Here is a 27319-nt window from a genome sequence, read left to right on the forward strand (position 1 = left end):
TTTAAGGGCAGTAGTTTAAAGGATCAGTGTCTGTGTTGGCCGATACTCCAGATTTCAGCATCAGTGTCAAAACAATACTGAAAAGTTTGTCGTCTCTACCTTTCATACTGTACTGAATCACAGCACATTGCATTGTAACGGTATTTTGACAGGCATGTTCAGGTGTGGCTATTGTGTAAGCTTTTGGCTAATGCTGCATTCCACTGAGCTCAGAATAAGGATGTCTGAGCTGGGAATGACCGTTAAACACTCAGATAATTGCACAAATGTTTCCGAGCATTTCCAAAAACAGTGGTCTTTTGAGTTTCCCACAACTGGTTTCACGATCTGAATCTAATCAAACATGTCCCACATTTTATGTCCCAGGTTGGCATCGTTGGCGATACTAGTTGATATCCGGCATTTTGCGCATCCAAACATCATGGAACCACACAGGTGTCCACACAGACGTTGGACAGTGCTGAGTGTATGACGGTGTAATGAGACATAGCTTGAACTGCTAATGAACAGTGGGACACTACTGTTACTGTACGGTGCCGCCATGTTGGATTTTGAATTCAGGGTTCGTGAGGCTCTTGGTGCGGCGTGCCATTTGAGGTTTCCTACTTGGAACTTGGAAAATCTTTATTACCTTAAATAAACTCAGTATCTATGGCTCCATTAGTTATGAAAGGCTCACACACTGTAAAGGACTGCTGGTATTGGGGGATGGTAATTGTGTATTTGGAGGTCTAATACGCCAACACTGTGGTTCAGGGGTCGCAGGTTTGAATCCCGAGCCACGGCACTTTGCCATCAGCGGCCGGAGTTCAAATGAGCACAATTGGCCGTGCTCTCTGCCTTCACCGTTCCTAAAGTGATGTTATAAAGCTAGTGCTTTATAGCTGAAGATCCGCCACTACGAGCTTTTTGCCTGCAAGGCGATGCTGCATCGGTGGCAGTTTGGAAAGAGGCAGTGGCTGGCTTTGCATGTTTTGGAGGAGATGTGTGTTAAGTTCTTACCCTGCTAGTGTCTGGAGCATTGCTAGCACGAATTGGGAGAAGAGAGGAAAAATTTCACACTGTGTGCCTTTGCCTCCACCCCCCCCCCCCCACCTCTCTCTCTCAAACACAGCCATGTTTCCTCCTCTATCCACTGAAGAGTTTTATTCCCTGTAATTGAATTACGGTTTTTAATCATTATTATTGTTTTACTGACCGGGCGGTCAGGAGCCAGAGGACTGGAAGAAGGGCAGGAAGTTTTAATACCCAGAGATGATGCCCTGTTGCCTATGAAAAGCAGACCGGTTTACATTGCCGGTTCCAGCGCCTGCCTGCCTGCTGCGTTTCAAGTCCGGCCAAATGGAACGGAACTGAGCCGCCTGTCCTGCATTAGCCTCTAATGGCACTTCTGTGTCCATCTAAACACACGGTCCACTCGCGCTCAGCAAAACAAGGCCTCACCAGACAGTCTGGAGAGACAGACGGCCGTCCGTTCCAAGAATGTGGTTTTGAAGAACAGCGGTGCTCTTGCTCAAGTGTAACGTTCCCATAAATCTTCCCAGGCTTTCATTACAATGCACTTGGCAATCATTTATTTTCCCCTCATATTCTATTTTACAATTTTACAAACTAGATAAAAAAGACCATAAATAAATGACATGTTTCATGTACCTAAAATTCCATTCAAATAAAAAACAAATGAAAATAAAAAGATGGCAGTATACACAGATGCAAACAAGCACAATGTTGTTAATCCATGTGACTAGATTAACTGAGACATAAAAACTGATGTGTTAGTTTGATTCCCCGGAATAAACTACATTAAGAAGCTTGGCACAATACATTCTATAGATCTCAGACCTCCTCCACATTCCTTGCATATTCCAAACAGGTCCTCAAAGGCTGAGCGTGAGCAGTGAGGAGGGAAAAAAAGCGAAAGAAGACAAATGAAGGGAAAAGGAAAGATTTTCAGGGTTGGAGGCTTGAACGTCTGAGTGTGAACGCATCACAGTGACGACACCACCTCCCCTCTCATTAGTCAAACAGAGAACAGCCTCTGAAGATAGGACGGGATGAACTGGCTAACATGAATCATGAAACGTGTGTGAGGTCAATTCAAGTCTTTTTTCCCCCCTTTTTTTAAATAAACACTCCTGCAATACGTTTCTTCAAGGTACAAACGTGCCTTTTTCCACTGTCCATTTCTCAGGGTGTTCATGTTAGCAGAAGCGTTGAATTCAAAGTTCCCACAAAGGTAGACTTCCACATCTCCAGAAGGTGTTGTGTTTTAGATGCAGTCTCCAGCGAAGAGTGTGGTTTAATCTACAGGGAACCGTTCTGGCATTTTCTTTTCCAGCAAGCAGCCATGACTTAGCACTCTGTAGTCTCTGGTGTGGGTGTGTGTGTGTGTGTGTGTGTGTGTGTGTGTGTGTGTTTCTCTCAAAACAAACGGCCATCCTTGAAAAACACAAATGTGCAGAAAGCTCTGTTGACTGCTAGCGGTCTGAAGCTAGTGAACCCTGTTGGCGTCACAGAAATGCGCTTTGCAAACTGTGCAATGCGGAAAGCGAAGAAGAAAAAAATCAATAATCAACTGAAGTTTGTGGAAATGGAGTGAAGAATCCTCAGCCGTTCCTCAGCTTGCTTTTCCATTTGTTTTTCCTTCTTCCGCCGTGCAAGTCCTAGGAATTGTAGTCCTGGTCCCGGCAGTAGCCGTGATATGAGGCTTGGTGTGGGTTTTGTTTTTTCCCCCGTCTCTACGCTGAGGTGGTGAATGATATCGTTCCACTGCAGATGTACCGAGGCTGACGCTGTGGAGAGATGGGAAGAGAGCGAGAGAGAAAAGGAGTGAGTTGGCTGTTCGAGACTCACGGTTTCAGCACTCAAGGGCACAAACAAAGCATTAACTGAAGTAATCCTTCGAGTACGGAAACACAAATTGCTCTGTTTTGCTCTGTTGCCGGGACGCTGGGGAGAAACACATTTCTCAGTTTTGGCTACAGGTTCTTTCTGTATTTTTTATTTTATTTTATTTATATAATTATTTATTCTTTCTGTGGTGAGAGCGTCCCGCTGAACTGCGCTAGCATCTGCCAGCAACTCGTCTCTGCCGGTCTGTCTGAATCCCACCTAAGGAGTGGATAAATACCGGCGGGGTGTACAGAGGAAACTGAGCGAATCTTGTAAATGGAGGGACGGGCCTGTGCCTCTGCGCTTACCTTAGCTTTGTCCTGCCGTAACTTCCAGTAAGTGAGACGTGCGCCTGGCGGGGGTCTTCGGAGAGCAGGGGGGAGGGGGTTTAGGGGGAAAGGGAAGAAGGAAAGGAGAGAAAAGGAGATGGAGCAAGAGAGTGAGAACAGGGAAAACGATTGGGGGGAGGGGGGGTTGATGGGTCTTGGAGACCATATTGGAGAGAGAGAGAGAAGATGTAAACTCGGGGCAGCATTCTTTAATCCAAGCGGTGCACGTTGAGTTCCCAGCCAAGCGGAGCGGGGAGGAGAATTGCGGAGTGGAGACAGATATTCCATTTCAAAGGGTGGGGAAAACTGGAGAGATTCCAGACCTAGTTCCATTCCGTAGGCGCTGAAGACGAATGCTTCTCCCCCAGCATGATGAGCACAGGGAGCCAGAAACCCCAGAACAAAAAATAAAGAGCTCAAAAATGTCTTTTCTTCTTCTTCTTTTTTTTTTTTTTTTTTTTTTTTTTTTTTTTTTTTTAAACACTTCTCATACCGCCATTTTACAGCCCTCTGCCTTACATCGCCAGGTGCACTGACTCAGCTAAAGAAAAAAAACAAGAAAACAACAAAATGGTAGGGGAAGAAACAAACCCTGGCAAGGGTGGGCAAATCCAAAAAATCTACTTATTTACATACTGTCACATACATACAAAAAAAAGGTGGAGGAGAGAAGGGCAAAGAGAGATAGAGAAAGAGCATGCCTTCTTAGTTCCATTAGGTAGCAAAGGCATGACCCAAGAGCTTTCTCAAATCATATCCAGTAAGTCACAACACCGTGGAGTGGTGAATCCTCCAATTGGAATGGCTGGCCGCCTTTGTCCAAAAAAGAAAAAGTGCTGTGTCATTTCGCCGTTCTCGTGTTCAGTTAGTCGTTTCTTCCCTTCTTGTTTGTTTATTTTTCTCCTTCAACAATTCTGTTTAAAGTGCATGGATGAGGTAAATGGATTTTTCTTTCAAAACAATAAAAAAATAAGGAAAGAAAAAAAAAAGTACGTTTCGAGTTTCCGATCCTGCGAGTTCAGACAGGAACCATCCTGTCCTGTATCTGTTGCATCTGGGACAGAATTCCTTGTGCGCTGCTGAGGATCTTGTCCTGGTGTGCGGCGGAGGAGATCCCTATTCTGGTCATGTCTCTGATTGAGGGAGAACAAAGAGAAAAAACATGTCAGAGATGTCTGGTAACAAGCCTTTTAATCGGATCTCAGTATGCTCAAGGTTCCTCCACGGCTTCACCAAACCCCAAACCAGATTCCACATGAAATGGAAGTTCTCCCTCATTTCTCGTTGTGTTGCTGAGCTCCTCGGAGGACAATATGCCTGAACAGGAGAACTAAGAGCTGAATCCTGACCTGAGATTTGCAAGCCAAAGGCGATTTTTCTCAGGGAAAAAAACGCCCCATTTCTGTCTATAGGGGCTTTGCATGGAATTGTGATTTCTGAACCCATATGTCAAGGCAACACATCCCCGAGTGCTGATTAAAGAGTGAGTTTCCATTCTCCTGCATTAATCATGATCACACAGAGAGTACATTGTGTCCACACACACGCATCAAATAGGCGCAAGTTGCCACAGCGCGAAAAGTTGCGCGACTTACTCTTGCGTCATGGAGACTACAGCTTCTGGAGTGGTGTAGCCGGCGGCGGTGAAGTTGTCACGATAGCGTTCCATATTGATGGCCTGTAGCCAGTCGGAGACCGAGCCCAAGGGAGAGGAGAATTCTGGACTGCTAGGCTCTAAAAGGGTCGTGTTGGGTCTGAAAGAGAGAAAGACCACAGTGTAGTTGCTCTGCTAGGGAACAGCCCAGTTTTATTGGAGGTTCAGTGGGGCATCTAAAAATGTACAATCATATGCATCAGTTCATTGGAACATGGTTACAGATGGAGCATGAAACAAGTCTCCATGCTAGAACCATTAGAACCTAAAGCTTATGACATTCGCTGACTGATCCGTGGCTGCCATCTGCTTTTTAGACAGTAAGTGAAGCATCGTACCTGGCTATTTCTCCCCCGGTCCTCTTTAGGCTGTTGGGGTTACGGATCAGTTTGTCCAGCATGTTGACGATCTGGCTGAATTTGGGCCTCTCTGCTCTCTCTTTCTGCCAGCAGTCCAGCATTAGCTGGTGCAGAGACACGGGGCAGTCCATGGGAGGAGGGAGTCTGTAGCCCTCTTCAATTGCTTTTATGACCTGAGTAAAAACGAGAGAGAGAGCGAAAGGTCAGAAACTGCCCCCACAGGAAGTGCGTGCTGAATCATTCTGTTCCTGATGAAGTCTCACGTTCCGATGCCACACTCACATCCTGGTTGCTCATGTCCCAGTACGGCCGCTCTCCATACGACATCACCTCCCACATGACGATGCCATAGCTCCACACGTCTGAGGCCGAGGTGAACTTCCTGTAGGCGATGGCCTCTGGGGCCGTCCAGCGAATGGGGATTTTTCCCCCCTGCGATTGATAGGTTCCCATTATTTCCTTTCAAGAGACACAACAAAACACATGCACCCAGGTTAATCACACACACCCACACACACACACACACACTCGGGGCAAAGCGGCACTATAGGGTTAGTAAAAAAAAAAAAAAAAGCTCTAAAAGCAGCGTGAGCCATGTGAAACGACAAGGAACTTCAGAGAACTTCAAGAAACCACCTTGAAGATTGTTTTTTGTTTTTTGGCCTTACCCTTGTCGTATAGGCCGCATCGGGGTCTTCCTCCAGCACCCGGGACATGCCGAAATCAGACACCTTGCACACCAGGTTGCTGTTGACCAGAATGTTCCTCGCAGCCAAGTCACGGTGGACGTAGCTCATGTCTGACAGATATTTCATCCCTGATGCGATTCCACGCAAGATGCCAACCAGCTGGATGACTGTGAAGCGTCCGTCGTTCTTCTGCAAAGATACAGCACGTAGCAAGATTAGAGTAAACCAGGACCTTAAATGGTTTAAAGGCCAGAAGAACGGTCTACTCACTCTCAGAAAGGCGTCCAGGGAGCCATTCTCCATGTATTCTGTGATGATCATTACTGGTTTGCCTGTGCGAGAGAAAAAGGATTATGGTTAAACGTGGAGGCGCAAATTAGTTAATTAAGTTAATTAAATCATGCTTGTCTACGCTAATGGTCAGGGACTGTTTATTGCTACTTGCATTTATCGTTTTATGGCTTGAAAGTTAGGCTAGTTTAAATATAATTTTAACTATATTGTTTTAAAACTCAAGTCTGCCTTGGTTAGCCTTGAGCGGCATACTTGTTAGAGGTTTTGGGTCAGCTGAATTGGTGTAAACGGCAAAAGGCGGGACTAGCAGCTTCAAAGCTAGATGCAATAAGTATGTATATGACTGACAACTGCAACCTTCCTCCATGTGTGCCATCAGGCCACTGATGTATGCAACTCGTCTTCTTACTTCGATTTGTCTGACATTCAGGTACGGTGTAGTGTATGTACTGCATCAATCAGTTCTAGTATCTTCTGTGTTGGTCTGTGTATCTTTTTGTTTTCAGTAGGCATCACTACCGACTTGTTTGCCAGTATCTGAGCTTACAGGTACCTCTACAGGTACCTCTACAGGTACCTACTTTGCTCACACTAGCTAGAAGTAGTGTTGACAGGAAATCACTTCTGTAAATCGCTCTGGATTAAAAAGTGTCTGCTAAATGTGCCGGAAATGTAAATGAAAGTGTGAATGGAATATCCGGTATAGTGCAGCTGTCTGAGACTTTTCTGAAGTCATGCATATAAAGCAGATGGATCGCTTCTTATTGGTTATTCCTTCTCTTTTGTTCCTTCTTCCACCTCTTCCCCATCACCTCTACTTAATAACTCCCCAACAATCAGAGAAACCCATCTGCTAAACAAACACCATCTTCCCTCGGCCGAGTCTCCATGGAGGCTGTCTCATGAATGGTAATCATCTCTGGTACATATAAACAAAATGCAGAAGCAGTAAACCTAATCAGAAACGTTTAAAAACCCACACCTGATGCACAATAAGCAGTTTTCAGTGCGCTGCAGTTTTCTAGCTCCGCGGTTAGTAAATTGGAAGGTAGAGTATAAAAGAAAAGTTTTAGGGGGCGGGGGGGGGGCGAAATGCCAATATGGTGCCGTGAAGGCATTCAGCGGTTTTGAGTGACACTTTCCAATCAAGCTTGAAGCTGCCTGAGCGGTCGGCCCCGCCTCGTTTCTCACACTCGCTCTCCTGCATCTTATTTGCATGGGTGTTTTTTTTTTTTTTTTTTTTTTCTTTCTTTTTTTTTTGTTCTCCTCTTTCTCGGTGTGTGTGTGTGTTTGTTTATTGAATGCGTCCCCATTTGCGGTGGGGCTATCGGGCCTCCATTCCAGAATTACCTGCCAGTCAGTGCTGGAACAAGAGAGCGCTATGGCAACGAGAAACCCCTTTTATAGAGATGGGGGACAGAGCTGTGATGGCTTTACAATGGAGGGACAGTCTGGCATGCAGTCTCTCTCTATCGCACGCTCTCTCTCACTCTCTCCACCTCGCAGAAATCATCACGATGTTAAAGTAGTGGCTTCATTATGCAAATGCAATCTTGCAATCTTGCATTTAGAGCCCACCGTGCCAGTCTCTGAATGCTTCCTTTAGGGACGGCTGGCATCTACTCTTTCTTTGCCTCTCTCTTCTCTTTCTCTCTCTCGCTCACTCTCTGTCTCTGTAGCTTGAGGGCATTTTGTGGTTATTTATTCAGGACACTTTTAACATCATTAGTAATTTAACACATTTAATTGGCCCTGTTGGAGATGCGGGCTGTGAACGCAGGGGCTGCCATTGTCTGTCAGCAATAACAATTAGCTCGAGCGCTCTTCAGTCAGGCCGCAGCTTTTATGAGTGCGTGACTAGTACTGCCATTAATAAAACTAACAGCTCTTACCGTGCTAAACCAGGAGACAACAGCTAAAGACCAAAGCTAAAAGAGCCACTCAGGACACAGGCAAAGCAGAGCTCGTCGTTTGGCAGTGTCCTCCCTAATGCATAACTTAGAGAGGATATCTGCCAGGGCTGACCACAAGAGAGGCAGGAGCCAACAGGCTGGTCACGTGTGCGCATCATAATATCCCTACGCATGGCTATTAGCTCCCTATGTACTTGAAAAAGGGGTGAAAAAAAACAAACAAAAAAAGAAACAAACAAAAGGCCTCGCATTTCTTTCCCTTCCTAATGCTGCCTCTCCCAGCAAGGCTGTCGTAAGGTTTGGGAATGAGTGAGCCATCAGAGGAGAAACGCTGTGCTTGTCCGCTGTTCATTAAACAGTGATGAGGGCAGCAGTGTGGTTCTAGATGCCTTAATGACTTCAAGAGGTCGTAGGTTTAGACTATGGTTCTACAACTCTGGTTCATACTGATGCATATTGCGACTGGTGAAGAAGCACATTGGTGAAGACATGCTGGCACTTAACGTGATGTTTAAAGATTGCATTATTTTGACTAAAATGATGCGGAGGTATCCTAAACACCTAGAGAACTGAATTGTGGGCTTACATACAGGGTCTAGGGGGTTAATAGGAGCAGCTACAGTGGCCTTGAGGAAGGTACTTGTGTCTGTGCTGCTGGGTAATTCAAGTTGCTTCAGGAAAAATATGTCAGTCAAACCAATAAATGTGCATTACTCTTCCTCATACAAACTCAACCAGCCTTGTATGAATTATGGCAGAGGATGAACTTTTTAAAGTTTGTGTTAAATTCATATAGACAAGCGGATACTTTCAATCGATAAAGCAATATTAAATGTTCTGATGTCAGACCGAGCAGCCTGCCAAGATTCTGCTCTGGAAAAGGGCAGCAGCTATTATAAAAGACATGTTTGATTTCCATCAACTTTGAAAGAGACTGCGTCTTTTTTTTTTCTTTTTTTTCTCCAGCCGGGTGCCAAATGGTGATTGGGACGCAAACAGCAGACAGGCATCAACGCTGGGCAATTTAAAAACTGGAGCAGCAGAACTGGTGCTTGTGCTTGAGGGGATTTTTGACGCTTAGTTTGAAAACCAAACCCTAACAAGTTGTGAAATTTGTGGAAAACATAAAATAAAATAAAAAACCTGTCAGCTCCCCCAAAGTAGGTGAATTGGAGATCCAGTATTGAAAGATAGCGGCTTGAAAAGTCTCCAAGTCTTGCAAAAAGCAGAGAGACCGGAGAAACAGACTCTACAGGCTCTGGGCTGTTTTTTGTTATGCTTGTTTAAAAAGTAACTTGAGAGCAGACTGGACCAAGAACTCACATTTTGTGACTACTCCCTCCAGCCGGATGATGTTGGGGTGGTCGAACTGGCCCATGATGCTGGCCTCGCTCAGGAAGTCCCTGCGCTGCTTGTCTGTGTATCCAGCTTTGAGGGTTTTGATGGCCACGCAGATTTCTCTCTTGCCTGGCATCTTCAGACGTCCACTGCAAACCTCCCCAAACTCTCCTATAGAGAAGAAACGTGACTGACTGAGTTGAGCTGCCATATAATCCAATTTTCGTTTTATTATTATTTATGGCCCTTAGCAGATGTTCTTATTCTGAGTGACAAAGAATTTTTCCCTTAAATTTACAGATTACATACAATACAATACCTTTCTTTTTGAACTGTGTTCATCCATGGCAAATTTAAAGAGGGCCTGTTGCAGAGTTTGTACTCATTCTCAGAAACATTCTCAGTGTTGGTGGGGGGCATTGTGGATACATTGTGAATGGGACACAGCAGGCGGGTGTCTTACCGATCCCGATGACCTTTTCAATCTTAATGCAGGAGGCGTCGATCTCTTTGGCGAATTCGCGGACGGCTTGGTTGGGGTCCTCATAAGTGAAAGGGTCCACATAGATCCGGACTCCTGTGGATGGACAGAGGGAGGGAGGTGGGTGAATGTGGGAGAGATGAGGAGAGCGAAAGGGAGGCAGGCCGCATGAAGAATACGCAACATCTGTTTTACATTCTCACTCCTTTTTCCTGCTGGCTTCTGTTTGTCTGTCTGAAGCGTCCTTCTCCGGATTGGTTACTTCGCTTCTTTTACCAGTATCAGCACTTGGTAGACTTGAAACCAGAGATTTCACTGTGTCTATGTATCCGTGTGCAATAGCCCAGCAGCCACCGCTGTAATTTTTGTTGAAAAATAAACTAGCCCCGTATCACAGCCCAACGTTGTTCAGTTTTGGTTGCCAATCAAAGTCACGTATCTTTCACATATCGTCATTAAGACGTAAAATTTTGGTTACTTAACACCATGATCTAAGACTAACAACATAACTAACTTCAACATCTTTTGAATTCAACATCGTGTGGATGTTAAGACTTTTAGTTTAGCAAACTAAATGCTGGCATTTTACATCATTTTGACATTGGTATGTGACGTTTGGGAGGCTGAAGTTGGTGGCCATCTGGAAGGGGTTGCAGCTAATTATTTGCATAATCTACTTACAACTTATGGACTATTAATACTTGATGATAAAGTGGCTTATCATTCCATCTGTATGACAAGTGACTTCTTGGTGCGAGTTTTACACATTTTCAGACACTTTTTGGTGCCTTTATACCTGGGTGAAGGTGCTTCTCCTCATCAGAGTCTTGCTTGGCCTTGCTGTATTTACTCCTCCTGGAAAAAAAACAGGAAACAAAGGTCTTTTAAAGCCTGCAGTTTGTTGTTACAGAGGTCGTTTAGAAACAAAAGGTGAGCAAGAATGAGAACAAAAGACAGGGAGAGAGCGAGGCAGGCATTGGTATGCTGGGTTGGTGCTATCTGTGGCCACCTGTCCCTCCTGCAGAGAGGGAAGGCATAAACTCAGGAAGGCTTGTTGTTACTGCAGAGCAAGCACAGCTCAAGGGTGCTTCTCCAAACTACTGACTCCAGCCTTTCAGCTCAACACAGAGCAACCCAGGCAGACACCCTCATCAACTCTGCTGTTTCAGACCCTGATGGTGAGGGACAGGCACACAGGAAATGGCCAAATCAGTCAACGTTAGCCAAACGCAACCCTATCCCCCCCACGCAAACATGACCAATTACCCACCCCCGCCTCAAAGCTCCAGCCACACTATGGGGTCACCTGGCCCAGGCCCACCTAGAGCACTGAAGCACAATAGTTCTGATAAAGGCTCCAAACAGAAGCAGCAGGAGCCTGGCTGTCCCCTGCTGAGCAGCGGGGTCACCTGGGTGAGTGTGGCGAGGGCCAGCTGAACTAAAGCAACCTTTTCAGGAATGCGGCAGTGTTGTTATTGTTTTCCTAGCGCAGTCTGGCGTTGACAAAAGCCCCCTGAGGTGGGCAGGACAGAGGGAGAGAGCGCGTGTGCATGTATGTGAGAAAGAAAGAGAGAGAGAGATGTGATGGGGGAGATATCCACAGGTAGAGCAGGAGGGGGAGGCTAGGCTTTAACGCCTGAGCGCTCCAGTGCCGCTCTAAAGAGCCTCGCCTGTGCAAGCGTATGTGTGTGTGTGTGTGTTTGGAAGGGGACAGTGTCGTCATACCAAGAAACCTATCCAGCAGCCCTGCTGTCGCCCCCCCATCTCCGACTGGCCAGCCTGAACGGCCAGTACTCGTTATTTTAGGCACGAAGAGATAATTAAGCGTGCTTTCCAAATACTAGAGTGACAGCTTGCCCGTGTTATTGTGGGCCGAGTATACACACACATACACCCACAGACAAACTGCAATGCCCTGGCATATATACACTAGTGTTAAAGTTTGGACTCCCTAAAAGTCAGAAAAGGTCCCTGTCTTTAATAATACAACAGCAAATATGTGGCAGACTTCTAATCTGTGGCCAGTACAGCCTTATAGGGCTCAATTGATTATCAGGAGCAGGTATGTGGACAGGAAGTAGCGTTAGATAGATAACTACAGTGTCCTAATCATCACAGAACTTTTATTAATATTCTAATCATACACTGAAAATCATAATTATCAATGATTCAAATGGCATGAGGCGATTCCGAAGTTTTGAGCAGTAGTGTACATACACACAAACACACACCACCTCTGTCTCCTATCTCTGAGGGGTGGTGGAGGGGTGTAATGTAGTCTTCTTCTCTCTAACTGGACTGCGACCAGTGAGGAAGTGCCTAATGGGTACTTTGGGGGGAACAAAGGGTCCATTCATTAGGCTGATTTGTATTTGGAGTGTGAATGAGGCAGATGAAGCCTTTTCCAGGCCTACTAAGGCAGACCCACCTGTATTGAGCTGATTATCATGGCTGATAGTGCTACAGTGTCAACGAAAGGAGGAGCTCACCTAAGTCTTGGAAACGGCACAGATATAGGAGCTGTGTGAAAAGGGGAGCTGAGCCTCAAAGTCCCAGACGTCTAGTGTCACTTCATTTTAATTTATTTCTCACTCATAGCTCACTGAATCAGCTCTGTTCCACTCAGCTGTCAAACAGTACCACATCAATGTTTGTAGGTGGTTTTTGTGCATGATTTAAACACATTTTACATGGTTTCAGAATATCATGAATAGACCAATAGAAATGCTTCTAAATGACTTAAATAAAATATTAGTGCACTGACTAGCATTTGTTAGTTAAGAAGGTTTTTGAAAACTGGGACAATATCTAATGATCTAAATACTTATAAAAGGTGGTTACTATGGGGTTGCACATGCTAGAATCATGCAGAATCTGACCCATCAATTTTGGGTTGAAATGGTGTTGATATCTTGGTAATTGTGGGACGAGTTAGTGGGGAGAAATCTGGCAGAAAACTAAAAATAAGAAGAATATTAATCAGAATATGATTGCTTTAAAATGCACAACCATAATAATCATCATAATAACAATAATAATCGAGAAAAGCTACAGTAAAACTCTTGATTGGGGGATTAAAGCTGCCTGCTGGGTCCAGGTGAAGAGGTGGAGTGCGAACACAGGGTGTGTTTGACAAGTGAGGGGAGAAAAAAAAAGTTAGTATGATTAGGATGCTGCAGTGGTGACATTCTGCCAGTGGGAGCTGTGACGGACTCTCAGACGGACTCCAACACACACATGCAGGCACGCACGGTCTCCTGTGTATCCCTGACTCCTCTGGGGTCTCCAGAACAGAACATACTCCCTACGGAGTCCAACACACGCGAGTAAGGAGAACCTGCAGAGGGCCGGGAGACGCTCTAATCAGGCTGAGCTGCCAGCCGCCTGTCACCACACTGCCAGCAGCACCGCAGGGAGAGAGGGAGGGAGAGAAAGAGAAAGAGGACAGTGGGGGTTGCAGGAGAGGCAACTGAGCTGTAGTGATGGACAGGTAAAGTGAGCGAGAGACAGCAAGGGGATGAGAGAGAGAGAGGCGGAGAGATGACGGACGAGGTGAGGAAGAGGTGACAGAAAGAGCCACAGGGAGAGAAACGGGCATGGACGGACGGCGCCTGTGGCCGTATATATACATATATATTGAGAGAGTGACGGACAGGGACGGGGGGTTAATCACCTGCGGCTGATCACGAACACTCCGATGAAGATGAGCAGCAGAATCACGCTGCCGATGACGGACACCAGCAGAACTGTGGAATTAGCTCCGTCGCCGATAATGGGGGAGGGAACTGGGAGTAGAAAAAACAGTAGAAAAATACAATTTAGCAAATTAGAGCTCCCCTCTGTGCTTTCACGGGAGGGCTTTTCAGTTTAGTCCAAACCAAAATAGCAGGTGTAAAGGTGCCTCGAAGATACCAAAAGACCAAAATGTGGTCTAACCAAAAGAGGTGGTCCACGCTCAGATCAAACTAAACAATGTTTGGGTTGGTTTGCAGTGTAAAGACACTTTTATGGATGGTTCAGACTATTTCGGGCCAATTACAAGAAATTGAGTGAGGCTATTGCCACCCCTCTACAAACCAATCAATGTCAACTACAGGGAGATGCAGCCCTCATAGGTGACTGTAAAGAGATGTAGCTATATCATGTAAAAGTATTTAGTGCGTTCAGCTGCTAAAATGCAGAGTAAAACCAAAACTGACTGGATCAAATGTTTACAATGTAACAAAAACATCAACTGTGGTCTGAGCTTTCAGGTGTGAAAATGCCCCAAAGACAAAATGGAGAAAAAAAAACCCTAAACCAAAAATAATAATCTTTGTTGGCTTTCTTTCCCGCGGGTGTAGCGTCGGATTTGCTGGTGTAGGAATCCCCGGTCTCATTTCCGCACAAACAAAGAGCCTTGTTTAATAAGACTCGTTATAAATCTTTCTGTTCATTATGAGCCCCGTTGCGAGTTGCGCGCTGAGAGTTCTCAAAACATTTTCCTTCTCGTCTCTCCAGAATTCAGTCTGTTGCCGCGCTCATCTGTTCCCTTTAAGTGCCAATTAAAAAAAGAAAAGAAAAAACGCACTAGGCAAACAAAAGCGCTATCTGTTCGGAAAGAAGTTGGGAAGAGGTCTATAATTATGTATACATCAGCTGCTTTCCAGCTGAGCGGGAGAGAGAGAGTGAGAGGGAGATCCACCCTAAAATTCAACACTCCCAATTCAACGCCCATCATTGTGAGAAACAACCTGCACAGTTTCTTTGTCAGGCATCTTGTCTCTTGTGCACACACACACATTCATAACCCACCTGAATTGGTCATGAACTCGAAGGGGGCACTGAATTCTCCATAGCCGGCGGCGGTGCGAGCGCGCACGTGAAAGACGTAGGAGGTGAGTGGGCTCAGGCCTTTGATGTCGGCGCTGCGGGAAGATGTCTTCATTATCCGGTAGCTGCGCTCGTTCTGATCCTGGCGAGGTGAGACAGGAAGCAGGCAAACGTTAAAGGGCTTGTTTATTCTGCAACATCTTAAGGTGTTTTTGGTGATCGGCTCATGTTCGGATTTCATTTGACCTCATAAAAAGCTAGGTGTAAACACGCCCAGGGCGCACTGACCCCCGTTTACACCTGGTCACTTCATGCATCTAGAGTGTCAGGATTATATCTGGATCAGGACAAACCACATAATAATGCAAGATAAACGCACCCAAGACTTTAAACCAGATCCAAACAAATCCAGTGATACGCATTTGAGCCACATGCTACAGCAGTGGAAACACTGCTCTCTCCAAGACACATTCGACAATCAAAACAAAGTCCAGATACTAGTAACATGATGTGACCAGGTGCACTCTTAACACTGTGCATTCCCTTCCTGCTTATATAGATCTAATAGAGTCCTTATGTTAATGTGAGAACTTTGTGGAACCCCTACTATCCCGCGAAACCGTTCAGGATTAACCAGAGCTGGACCATCATGGTCTTTTTTTTTGTATGAATACTTTTTTAAAAGAAGGACCACGTGGCATTGAGCGCCTAGTTTGTTGCGCTTGGAGTCGGTTGCTGATGAAACGCTGTGATCAAACAAAAGAGGTTTCGCTGAAGGTCTGACATAAAAAGTACAGGGAAAGCTTTTGTAGGATGAAACCACAGCCACGTTGTTCGAAAAAACAAGGTGGCCATCTTTGTTTGCTCTCTCTCCTGTGGGTGTAACCTGAAGTTGCTTGTGTAGAAATCCCCTGCCTCATCTCTGCGTTCAGACCACTTAGGATACGCTCAGATCTGCACCTAAGCAAGCAGAGCCACTTGGTTTAACTGAGGGTTTTTTTTTTCTCCCTTCTTGTTTTCCTTCATGTCACCTAATGTTCGGCTTGTAGCTGTTGGAACGCAACACAAGCCTCTCTGTGTGAGTGTGGAAGACGAAGTGAGAAAGAGAGAGCGCGCGAGAGGATGGAATCTGACCATGGCTGCTCTGTAATCACTCAACCAGGCAGAGGAGAGAACTCAGCGGGAGAGAAGAGAAGAGTCATCCTCCTTCCATCTCTCTTTCTCTTTTCAGTTCACCCCATGCTGTCTCACCATCCGCCAGCCGCTGGCCTTTACCTTCACCTTCCCCACAGACTGGAACTACATTACCCACAACTCCTTTTCTTTCTTTCTTTTTTTTTTTTTTTGTTGTTGCTGGGTTCGACCTCATGCTGTTTGCTCTGATTGCTTCAGCCGGTGTTGTAGCCTGAACTACACTTCCAGGATGGCCTTGCTCTTTCTTTCTTTTTTGTTGTCGTTGATGTTGTAGTGCTGCTGCTTCACCCCCCTGCTGGCAGTGTAAAGGCAGCCTGATGGGTTATGACCCTAGATTACACCCCCCATGCCATCCCCATCTCCTCACCTTCTCATAGTACTTGACCTCGTACTCCAGGATGACTCCGTTGGGCCTCTCGGGCTGCTGCCATGCCAGAGACACAGCATGCCTGGTGATGTCCTTGGCCTGGATGGAGGTAACCGGAGAGGGAGCTGGAAAAAGAGAAGGAAAAAAAATATGTAAAAACACAAACAGGCTTTCAGAATAAAGCCTCAGTGTAGCGAGGAGCTCTCCCTCGGCTGCCTCCTCTAGTTGTTTCTGGTCCCAGTTCACAGAAAGACAAACGCTTTAACGCCACAAAGCTACAAAGCATTACGGAGGCGGGTAGATATTTGCTTGGACATGTGGAGAGAACCTGCAAGAACCCTTTGGATCATTTGCTTGCTAGCGAGCTAGATAACTAGTCTACCTGATAAGTTAGCCCTGGCTTGGCTTTCCAAGGATTGCTGCAAGGATAGCTGATCTATTTGGGTTTTTCTGTGGGTTCTATTCCACAAGAAGAACGAGTTCCCCAGCACAAGGCACCCTGCATGCTCATTATAGCAGCAACACTGCTCGGTTTTCTCAGGGTAAAAGGCTTTTATTTCCCCCTCATAACTGGACTTTATTATTTCAGCGGGTCTATTGACACAGTAATGTAGCGAGTATGAGCTTTATCTGTAATCTATATGGCTTTATCAATGGTGCTACGCCGCTGCCAAGGCGAGGATTAAGTCCAGGCCCCTGGGGCTGTGCTGGCTCAGGCTGCTTTAGATATTACCTAGCTCTCCTCACCTGAGCTCAGTCTCCACTTATCTGTACACACAGATTCAGTGAAAGCTTAAGCAAGAGAAGCCGATTTGACATCTGCAGTTAAGAAACTTATGGAAAGGGTCGTAAAAGTCCAGCTGGGAGTGGGTCGTAAAGGCTTGGGAAAGACGGGCAGTGGTAGGTGAGCGCCTGACTGAAGCGCACAGGGACAGGTGTGCCTGCTATTGGTAATAAAGTTTAGAGACACAATGACACAGGAGTGAGGCGAGACTGAGTGTATCAAGACTTGAGCGCACGCGCGCACACACACATACTCGGACTCAGACAACAGAGCCAGACACAAAGCCCTTTCCTGCCTCACACGTCTTCAACAACCCAAAATTAAACACCTAGTAAAACTTTACAGACTGTGTAAGCACAAACAAATGGAACCAGCCAAGCATTCATTCTTCCCCCACGTCCACCACACACACACGGGATGCAGTGCATTCTAGGGTTAACGCGCTCAGTTTGTTTTTAGAGCAACGGCTTTTGACACTCATATGGTGAGCTGTGAAGTGAAATTCCTGAAAAGTGCACGATGGCAAAAGCTGAATGTCTCTGACTGCTATTTGACCTAGGTTAGGTTCTCCTAGTGCTTTGCAGCAGAACATGCTAGACTTCAGTCTCACACCAAATCATGGTACTGGTATTTGGTGAGGTCACATAGCTGTAAGCTACATCTATATACATCTCAATGTATCATGTTCCTGTTCTACTGCACATTACTAATGCCTTTCAGAAAAACTCCAGCTTCCCCAAGTTCACCTTGCTGGTTCTACCTATCTATCTTTTCTGAATGTTTTGGGGGTGGTGAACTGATCAACAGTGGCTCTGTGGATTAGGTAGAGAGCACATAACAGATGACCTCCGTGGACCTCGCAAAGTGGTGAGTGGAAGTGCAAGTTGGGTAAATGATAATTGAAAAGCGTATCTGCACACAGACTCACCAGCCTGGTTGGTGGTGACCGTCACAGAAACAGCCTGCTCGGGGCTGGGGCTCTGCTGGGACACCCCATTGACTGCCCACACTTGGAAGGTGTAGTTGGTGTGTGCCTGAAGCTCGTTGATGGAGACGCGGGTGGAGCGCAGGCTCAGCTGTTGAGGAGAGTAGTGGACGCCACTGCCACACGGCTGGCACCGCTGACCATCCGGGCCACAGCGCTTACACACAACGTTATAGGTCAGGTCCTGTCTCCCGCCCGATGATGCCGGAGGCGACCACTCCAGGTTCACTGACGTCTCATTCACGTTGGAGATAAGGTGCTGAGGGGAAGACGGGGGCTCTAGAGGAACAGAAAGGAGACAGATTGAATTACAGTTCTTTTAAAAAATATATATATATTTACCACATTTTGATTTGATCACTTTTGGTACGACTCAGAATTGTTTTTAAAGAAATTTGTTTTGGTTTAAAGGCTGTGTTCACATTACGAGCCTCAATAATAAATTGTCACATGACTAATGGGATCTTAACGGAGGAATCGGAAGAAAACCTTTCCTGTGTCCTTACGACAAACTTCAGCATTAGACGTTTTCAAAGGAACATCTAAACAAGCCCCTGATGCATTTTGGAAACAAGCCCTGTGGACCGATGAAGCGTAGTATTTGAACCTATGACTCAACCCATCAGGAGGACTATGAACAACTAAATGAGACGTGCTGGATTAAGAAAAATGCTAAACGTACAGCTGGGGGGGGGCTTGCTCTTATAAGTCCTTTGCTGGAGCTAAAAGTGTGCAGAATTTCCATTAAAGTCATTCCATATGTGCATATTGAGGTCCGTGTTTATTCTGCATGGGAAAATGAGAGAGAAAGAAATGAGGGCATACAGATACTCGCATGCCCTTTTATTTCGTGTTTGTGTGTGTCTGTGTGTGTGTGAGAAGTGTGTTGCTGTTTTTCTGTGTGGCGTTTCTGTAAACCAGCTGATGCTGAATTTAGCCGTAATTAAGTTTATGACAAACCATCACCACAGGCATTCCACACTGTTTGCTCTCTCGCTCGCTTGCTTGCTCTCTCTCTCTCTCTCTCTCTCTCTCTCAGACATGGTTACTGAAAGAGAGAGAGCGAGAGAGGATCAACACCTCCATAAGAGAGCAAGTGGCTGATAGGAATCCTATTAATGCTAATTGCTTTGCCCTCACTGCCGCCTTCCACTGCGCGCACATACATACACACACACGTACTCCGGTGATCAGAAACAGCACACACACAAATGACTTCCCCAAAGACAGAGCAACTCTTACATTACTCAATCCACTCAGAAATACTATAACCCAGTGGACCGAACAGAACCGAAACAAGAGACTGTCCTACATCAAACCGCGTCTCACTTGCATCGATTTGATTGGGTGTGTTTAAAAGGTATGCAGAATTTCACGAAAAGAACACCTTTCCCAAATGTTGTTATGAATGGTCATGGTTGTGCTGCAGCCAGTGGCACTTGGAACAGCCACTTTTTAGATCTCCTTAATCATTAAACCACGCTGACCCTGGGTGTGGATTAATACGCCTCCCTCCTGTCCGGGAGTTCGGTGTAAGCGCTCTTTAAACTCTGTTTAACTTGTATTAGTGGCGAGGCGGCAGCACTGCCAGTCAGCGAACTGAGAGCGCTCCGCGGTGGCGCGGTGCCACCGGCTCTGTGATTGACAGCGGCTGATTAAGTCGACTGGCTTCGCCGCATTTTAATACGATAAGGTGAGAGAGAGGTTCTGCTGGGTGAGCGTAATGGGGTCAGCTCTGCACCCCCCCAACCCCCCCCACCTCTCTGTCTCTCACACACACACACTTCTCTTTTTCTCTCGCACACTTTCTATTGCTCACTCTCTTTATCGCAGTCTTTCGCCTGAGCCCGTGTGGTGTACTGGTGTTGAGTGCACGGCCAGGGCTTTTAGAGAGACAGCAGGAGATATGAGAGAAGTAGTTAAAGAGCAAAAGTAAAGGCGGTAGACGAGGGAGGAAAAAGTGTGCGCGTGTGTGAGGGAGAGAAAGAGCTTTAGGGAAAAGCGAGGAAGAACATAGAAGTACGTACAGTACCAGCTCTAGGTTATAGTGGTAAATAATGTACTAAAAAATTAAGATAAATATGGTTAATTACAGTGGCATGAACGTGCTTAGGCACCCCTGGTCAAAATGTCTGTTACTAGATATATTTCTTTGAGAACTGCCTGTTTAACTGCCAATCAGATAAAATGGATTATCCGAGTAAAATCTTGCGCAAAGTTTTGACGTGACTTTTGACGTGCCGGCAACAATATCTAAGATTTAATGTGTGAAGATACTTGTAAATATGCGTAAATGTGTTGACTCATTAGCAGACTGACCTCACCCACCTAGATGTCATTAGTGGTGTGAGGTCAGCCTGGTGCAGTGTGTGGGCTCTTCAGTTTCTTGCTGATCAGTCAGATCTGAAAGTCTCATTAGCTCACACACTGTGACCACTCCTGGCTGTGCTGTCTGTGTTCAACTGATTACTGTCCTCATGGCACAGCGCAGTATTGGGTCCAGACGTTTAGCACCTGTTTATCACGTGAACCACACGTACGCGACTCTGTGATTAACTCTGGGCTGAGGTCTGCTGTCTGTGGACGCTCCGGTGCAGGGTCTTTGCTTATGAGCTGAATGCTGTTATCATGTGTAAGTCACCTTAGGCCCTGACACACTTGTCTATCTTGGGAACTCCCTGACTTAAACACACACACACTTTTTTTTTTCTCCTTCACGGAACTGGGATTTAAGCCTGATTAACATGTGTTGGTGGTTTGCTGTGTGTCAGGGTCACTGCGACAAGGGTGTGAACCAAACAGAAGGCAAATGCAGCAGCCTGTTAATTCTGTCTTGCGTGTATTGCACCTTTTACAACATAAAACAAGCAATATAGGTGTAAAGCCAGACACTGGGCACTGTGGTGTAAGCGATGAATTTCTGAGCACTGTAACCACTTTGAACTGGTCTATAAGGGAGGTTGGGGAAAAATAACTTACGAGTGCAGGGCATTGAGGCAGGGTCCGTCTCGGAGCGGAAGTAGCCTTTGTCGCAGGTGCAGGACGTGGATCCCTCTCTGACGGAGTAGCTGTGCAGAGGGCACTTTGAACAGCTGCCGTCCGTAGACAAGGCCCTGTAGTAGCCAACCTTACAGGCTGAAACAAAAGAGAGGAGAAATTAACATACGATATTAAACCAGCTCCAATTTCCAATGTAACAATAGCTTCCCTTTCCAACAGTTGTCTGTTCCAAACCCTCCTCCTAAACATACAACTGTTTGTTGTATGTTTAACTATTGTATCACAAAACATTTCAAATGACATTTTGTGAATCTGGCCGTTGTTCTTTCCACTGTGTCAGAATTTTAAGGACCAACAGAAATGCTCCAAAATGAATTGGAATACATTGACTTCCATTTAATGTTAAGACGTTTTTTTCCTTCTCCTGTAAAGTTGCCTATTTGAAGCTACAAGGCTTTTGTGAGACAACCACAATATGTTTAGCATGTAGGTTTTAGATGTGTTGGGCTAAAGTGGGGGGGTGGGATTTAACAGGTTGAGGTCGGGAAGACCCAGAAAAATATCTGAGAGAACTTCTCATTGGTTTGTTAGAAAGACTATTCAAACCTTTTATCTGACAGCAAAAGAATGGTGGAGTGGTGGTGCCCTGTTCTACGGTGCAGAGGCACATATGACAAACATATGATCTGAACAGAACATGAATAGAAATGCTCCAAAATGACTTGGAACAAATAATAAAAAAAAAACAACCTTAAAATAATGCAACCAAGTATTTAAGCATGGCGGGTCAATTGTTTTATTGTTTTATGAGTATGTGTGTGTGTGTGTGTCTGTGTTTGTATGGTTGCTAGGCCAGGCCTTTGGAACAGAGCATTATATAGCAGTGTTAAGGAATGCTTCAATGAGAGACTGAGCGCTGTGGGTTTATGACACTCTAATTAACAGAGGAAGCGATAGCAGAGGAATGCACCCTGTCTTAATCCCAGCACCCGAGCCACACATTCACACGCTCACACACACACACACACACACATATATATATATATATATATATACACACACACAACAGTCACTGACACCCCAACCCTCACATCTTATTCTTTTTGTTCTTATTTACTTTCTTTGTCCTCTTCTCGCTGTCTCTCTGCCTCAGCAGATACCCAAGATCTCCCCAACACTTGTCTTCTCTGTCCCCTTCTTTCTCAGCCTGCCTTGCTCTTTTATAATACATACACACACTGCATGCTTTTCTATTCTACTTTTGGTGACACAGATAAAGGAATGCTTTGAGGTATTTTATTGACGGCTTTTACAGCGCCATCGATACCAGCGTGATTGCGTTTGTATGTTCACATGGAAGAGCTATTTATGACATGAGTTTATTGATTCATACACTGTTTTTTCCTTCAGCCGTTGCATTTTACAGTTGGGACCCTATCAGTGTAAGTGTTCAGTTTGGCGCACTACAGAATCACAAATGCACTTAGTGAGGAATTATGGCCGACAACGTTCCAAGGGTCAGTGAGCGAAATGAACAGTAATCAAATAAACAAGGTTTCACAAATCGAACTGCCAGACAGGACGAGCCGGCGCGTCCCGATCAGACCTGCTAGAGCTGCCTTTCTCTTTCTCTTCCAGGCCGAGACAGAAGCCACTTGAAGCAAACCGCCACAAACAAGTGTCTATTAATCTCTCTCCTTGTCTCTCCCTGCCTTCTCTTAATCGGGTAAAGTGACTAGGAGCCCCGGGGAGCCGGATTACCACGCGGCCGTCCGGGGGTGGTGATAGTGGTGTTTGGGTGAGGCTCCCCCACCTTTTCTTTCTTTTCTATATCTCCACCTCCATCCCTCTACCTCATCCCTCGCGATTGCCAGTCTGCCCCCCCACCCCCACCCCCACCCCCGGGCAGACTGGCAATCGTGCTGGCAATCAGCCGCCGTAGCGAGCGAGATCGGGGCCGGCCAGCTAACTCCGGCCCTCTGAAAGGAGATTAGCACGTTTTTTTGTCATCCTCTCGAATGGACTCGCTAAAGAAACAGCAGGGGACTGAGGGATGGGGAGATGGATAGAGCGGATGTGGCCTAGGGTTGAGGCCTCGAGATGATGCTGGGCTTTGTGGTCGTGCGCTGGAGGGGAAGAGGAGGGGGGGTGGAGAGTCCATCTGACGAGTTTGGGATCTTTTTAACAGAGCCTGGATGAGAGGACTGAAATAATTGGAGGAGATTAAGAGGTGGTGGGATTAAAGTGATAGTTTTAGAATAATCCAATTTACACAGATTCCTGGCCTTAAATGTAGTCAATCAGCCGTTACGTGTTTGATGTCTAAAGTTTGCGTCTTTATTTCTGGACTGGTGCAACCAGGCTAACGAAGATTACAAGTAATGGAACCTCCAATAGATCCGCAAACTCAAGTGGAAAACTGAAGGGGTGTGTGTGTGTGTGTGTGTGTGTGTGTGTGTTAAAAGTATAGATCCTTTCAAATGTACTCTGTTAGTGTCAAGTCCCGTGTGTACGTGTATGTGCCTAAGGGTACGTGCTGCTATATTAGCTTTAATCAGGACTCTTCTCCAACAGTCTCCAGTGCTAATGCCGTTCACCTGCTTCGAGGTCTATCTTCCTTCCCACCAACTGTCTCTTTATCCCACCATTTCTCCCCCCTACCGTCTCCCAAAATCCCCAGCAAACAGACCCCTGCCTTCCCTGAGCCTCTGACCGCTGAGCTGCACAATAGCTGGACAGTCTCGGCCTCATTGCCCTGGCCTGAAGTGATGAGCTCTTCGCTTGTCTCCTAATGGAGCTGTAATTACCAGCCGTTGGCTGCTTACTCAAGGGTCAGCGCTTCTCTTCTCCTCGTAGCAGAGCACAGCAGCATGGGAGCTTTCAGGCAGTTTTATAGGCTTTAAGGGGGTCTGCCTGTTCACCTGTTGTTCCGCGTCTGAAGAAAAGATGAGAGTAGATCTGCGGGACAAAAGATGTCCAGGATATTGCGTTTTCAGGAGACTTTCAGGAGATTGAACACTGCCGCGTTCTGAGGTTTGTGCGTTAGTTTGGGTTTACTGGGAGATGATTTAACAGAGTCAGAGAAGTCAGAGAAGAAAAATAAGCAGAGAAAATAAAGATGGGAGAAAGAGGGAGGGAGGGAGGGAGAGGGAGAAGCCAGCGTTGGGTGGTCTTCTGAGTGTGTCCTTTTTAGAAACTTTACACAGCCTTATCTTTTCCAAGTTACACTTCTATCTCACTCCCTGCTCTCTCATGCTCTCTCTCGTTCACACACAATAGATTGAGGTAATGCCACATGCTCAGCTTTCCCCAGGCACAGACCACCCCCCCTCTTTTCCAATCAGTCAACGCACAAGCAAAATGCATCTAATAAACTCCCAATTTTACAACACTCGAAATATGGCTGAGAAATGGATTGAAATATTAGGAGTAAATTATGAGCATGCCAGACAGCTTGGCTCCTCTCCCAGAAGCTGACTGCTAAGACACACGGAAGGATTCGGGCTGTGCTGCAACGCTGCCTCCATTCTCCGTTCTCAAGTCTGTAATACTTACTCACCTGTCTGTAACACACAATGGCAAAAGAAACACTAAAGCACCTGCATGTACAGAGAGAGGGTCATACACCACCCATGAGTGTGCTCACGGCAGAGAAAGTGCCTGTTCAGAGCCTGGGGGTCTTATCTCAGTTAATGGCTAACACATCTGTGGCAGGTTTATGACACGAGCTTATCTCTTGTAGCCACTACAGGGCAAATAAAGCCCCTCTACTACTCGGACACACACACACACACACACACACACACACACACACACACACTGCCCCTCACGCTACTGTAATGTGATCAAACACAGAAGGTTCAGAATTGGATTTCAAGGACTTTTCACTTCATGGCTGTCTTGTAGCCCTTGAAATAGGGCCACTTCGTTCTAGATTGCAGTGCTTGCTACGTGTTCTGTCCACTGATCACTACGTAGGCGTGCAATTACAAGGTCCAGCCTGTCTGTAGCTGCACAATCTGTCAGCCCCCACCTCTAGCCCATTGATCACTGGTCAGTGTTTGACTGGGGGACAACTGATAACCAGATATTAGTTGGGTGGTCGTCGTTCTCAACATAGCAGTGGCTCCAGCTGGGGTTGTGGTGCTGCAATGAGTGCATCAGGTAGTGGTGTTGAGCGTGTGAAGAACCTTTTTTTTAAAGGTTTAAAAGAAGTTGAATCAGATGTCTTTTTAAGAAAGTAAATGGCGAAGTTCTGCAGTGCTGTGGTCCACCAGAGCTGGATTTGTTTCTTATATAGGCTCCAGATATGGTTCTTCTATGGCAGTACTCAAGGGACCCTTTGTAGCACCCTCATTTTTGAAAGTTTAGCTGAATCCAGTGTGTTTAAGTAGAGGGCTAAACTCTGCAGTGCAGTGGTCCACCAAGCCTGAATTCTTCTTATATGGGCTATAGACATGGTTCTTCCATTGCAGTACTCAATGAACCCTTTGTAGCACCTTCATTTTTTTAAAAGTGTAGTTTAAAAAGGTGTATTTATGAAGGTAGACGGCTAAACTATGCAGTGCGGCGGTCCACCGGAACTGGATTCTTCCCTCATGACCGATGATCTACAGTCTCTAACTGTACCCCATTGAGGTAGAGCTACAATAAGGGGTGTTTCCAATAAACTGGCCAGTGCATACTCTCTACAATATGAGCTCAAATGACTCAAATGAATCTTTGGGCACCTTCAAGACGTTCCAAAAATAGCGACAGAAACGACTTTGATTGCGTATGTATTGGATACTCTCCGTATTGCCCTGAGTCATCTCTGACTTCGCCGACCTATAATTGTGCCTGTGGTTGATCACACGCCCGAACAAGCCGAGAAGGAGTGAGCAAAGCAGAAGCGTGAGTGGCGGATAAGGAGGAGAGAAAGATAGATCATTATCATTCCTACCCTCTGGTGTGAACTGATTGGCTCATTGATTTGCTCGCCCTGCTCACACACTGTCTCTCTCTCTCTCTCTTTCTCGCTCCCACTTTGCTTATTAATTACGTCTGCAGTGACTGATGAGAATCGGCCGCCCCAGTGTGTTGCATGCTAACACTGCCGCTGTGTGGGTGTAGAAGTGTGAATGCGTGTGTGTGTGTGACACTGTGTGTGTAGTGAGCGACACTGATTGATCTGGCGCTAGCCCCGGTGAGACTCATTCGTCACTGCTGGGCCGCCCCCCGTCAAAGTACTGAAGCTTTAATCCACAGGTATTCACTTAGTTTCATTCATCTCCTCTCCTCCCACTCTGCTTTTCTTTCTCCCTTCCTCATTCCCTCCCGTTCTTCCCTTCTCCATCTTTTTTTTTTTTTTAAGTTTTCTGCTACAAGAAAAAACAACTTTCCAAGGTCTTCCGAGAGAAATTAGTGGGAAAAGCCTGGATGTATAGCTGTAAGACACCCGGAGAGGACAAAAGGAGTAACCTTCACATGCAATACGAAAGCAAAAGTGGATCATTATGTGGCCATCTGGTGCTCGCGTGTGCGTATATATATGTGTGTGTAAGAGAGTGTGATGAGTTGACATTGTGTTATGAGAGTCCCAAAGGCAAGGAGGAGGACAGTATGGTAGATATTTCAGCCACCCCAGGGCTAAGCCTTTTCTTTTTTTTTTTTTTTTTAATCAGAAACGCTCCTTCCTCAGCCTGGGGGTCCACAGCTGACGGACAGGACGCCCACCTCCACACATACACACACACACTGACTCAAAGCTGGAGAGCATCCCAGGAATGTCTCTACCCAGGAGGGGGGGCGGACTGCAGCAGGTGACAGAAGAGTCCACAGTGCAGCCCCCCACCCTCCGCCCCACTTCTCTTTCTCTCTCCCACAAAAGAATAAACGATACAGAAGAGTCTGATTTACAAATAAGAACGGGAGATGCGCGGCTGACACTGCTAACAAACGCTGTGTGTGCTCATAAATGTCTCGCACACCCAGTGTCTCAACACTCATCCGGATCTTTATTTGTCATGTCTTTATCTAGATGATGTTGGTGACAGTCCAAGTACAGCATTTGATAGCAACATTAGCATAGTATCTCCCTTTGTAAATCAAAAAAACATGCGTCAGATAGCACACATGTTGTCTGATTGACTGCATCTGGGGTCAGAGTAATCATGGTTATCTGATCTTTTGCCAAATCACCCATCCCATCCCAGCAGCTTCAGCAAAACACTTCACTATCCTCTCCTA

At 46.0% G+C, this 27319-nt stretch overlaps 1 protein-coding gene across 2 annotated transcripts in view; it reads right to left on the reverse strand.

Moving 5' to 3' along the window:
* Positions 1-1549: 1549 nt before the first annotated feature.
* The window catches only part of epha4a (eph receptor A4a), a 41992-nt gene continuing 16222 nt past the window's right edge, over positions 1550-27319 (reverse strand). Inside the window, exons 4-18 of one of the 2 annotated variants that reach the window (XM_072688301.1) lie at positions 21071-21226; positions 18035-18370; positions 16323-16447; positions 14744-14903; positions 13623-13734; positions 10746-10804; positions 9932-10045; positions 9454-9639; positions 6194-6255; positions 5903-6112; positions 5517-5666; positions 5214-5407; positions 4817-4975; positions 3201-4354; positions 1550-2792 (exon numbers count right to left, since the gene is read on the reverse strand). In XM_072688301.1, the coding sequence (XP_072544402.1) occupies positions 4240-4354; positions 4817-4975; positions 5214-5407; positions 5517-5666; positions 5903-6112; positions 6194-6255; positions 9454-9639; positions 9932-10045; positions 10746-10804; positions 13623-13734; positions 14744-14903; positions 16323-16447; positions 18035-18370; positions 21071-21226 (2138 nt within the window). In that variant the 3' untranslated portion in view covers positions 1550-2792; positions 3201-4239. Of the gene's footprint in view, positions 2793-3200; positions 4355-4816; positions 4976-5213; positions 5408-5516; positions 5694-5902; positions 6113-6193; positions 6256-9453; positions 9640-9931; positions 10046-10745; positions 10805-13622; positions 13735-14743; positions 14904-16322; positions 16448-18034; positions 18371-21070; positions 21227-27319 lie in introns of both variants that reach the window. The other variant, XM_072688300.1, reaches the window with a different exon arrangement.

Source organism: Salminus brasiliensis, chromosome 9 (genome assembly GCF_030463535.1).
Source record: "Salminus brasiliensis chromosome 9, fSalBra1.hap2, whole genome shotgun sequence".
NCBI lineage: Eukaryota > Metazoa > Chordata > Actinopteri > Characiformes > Bryconidae > Salminus > Salminus brasiliensis.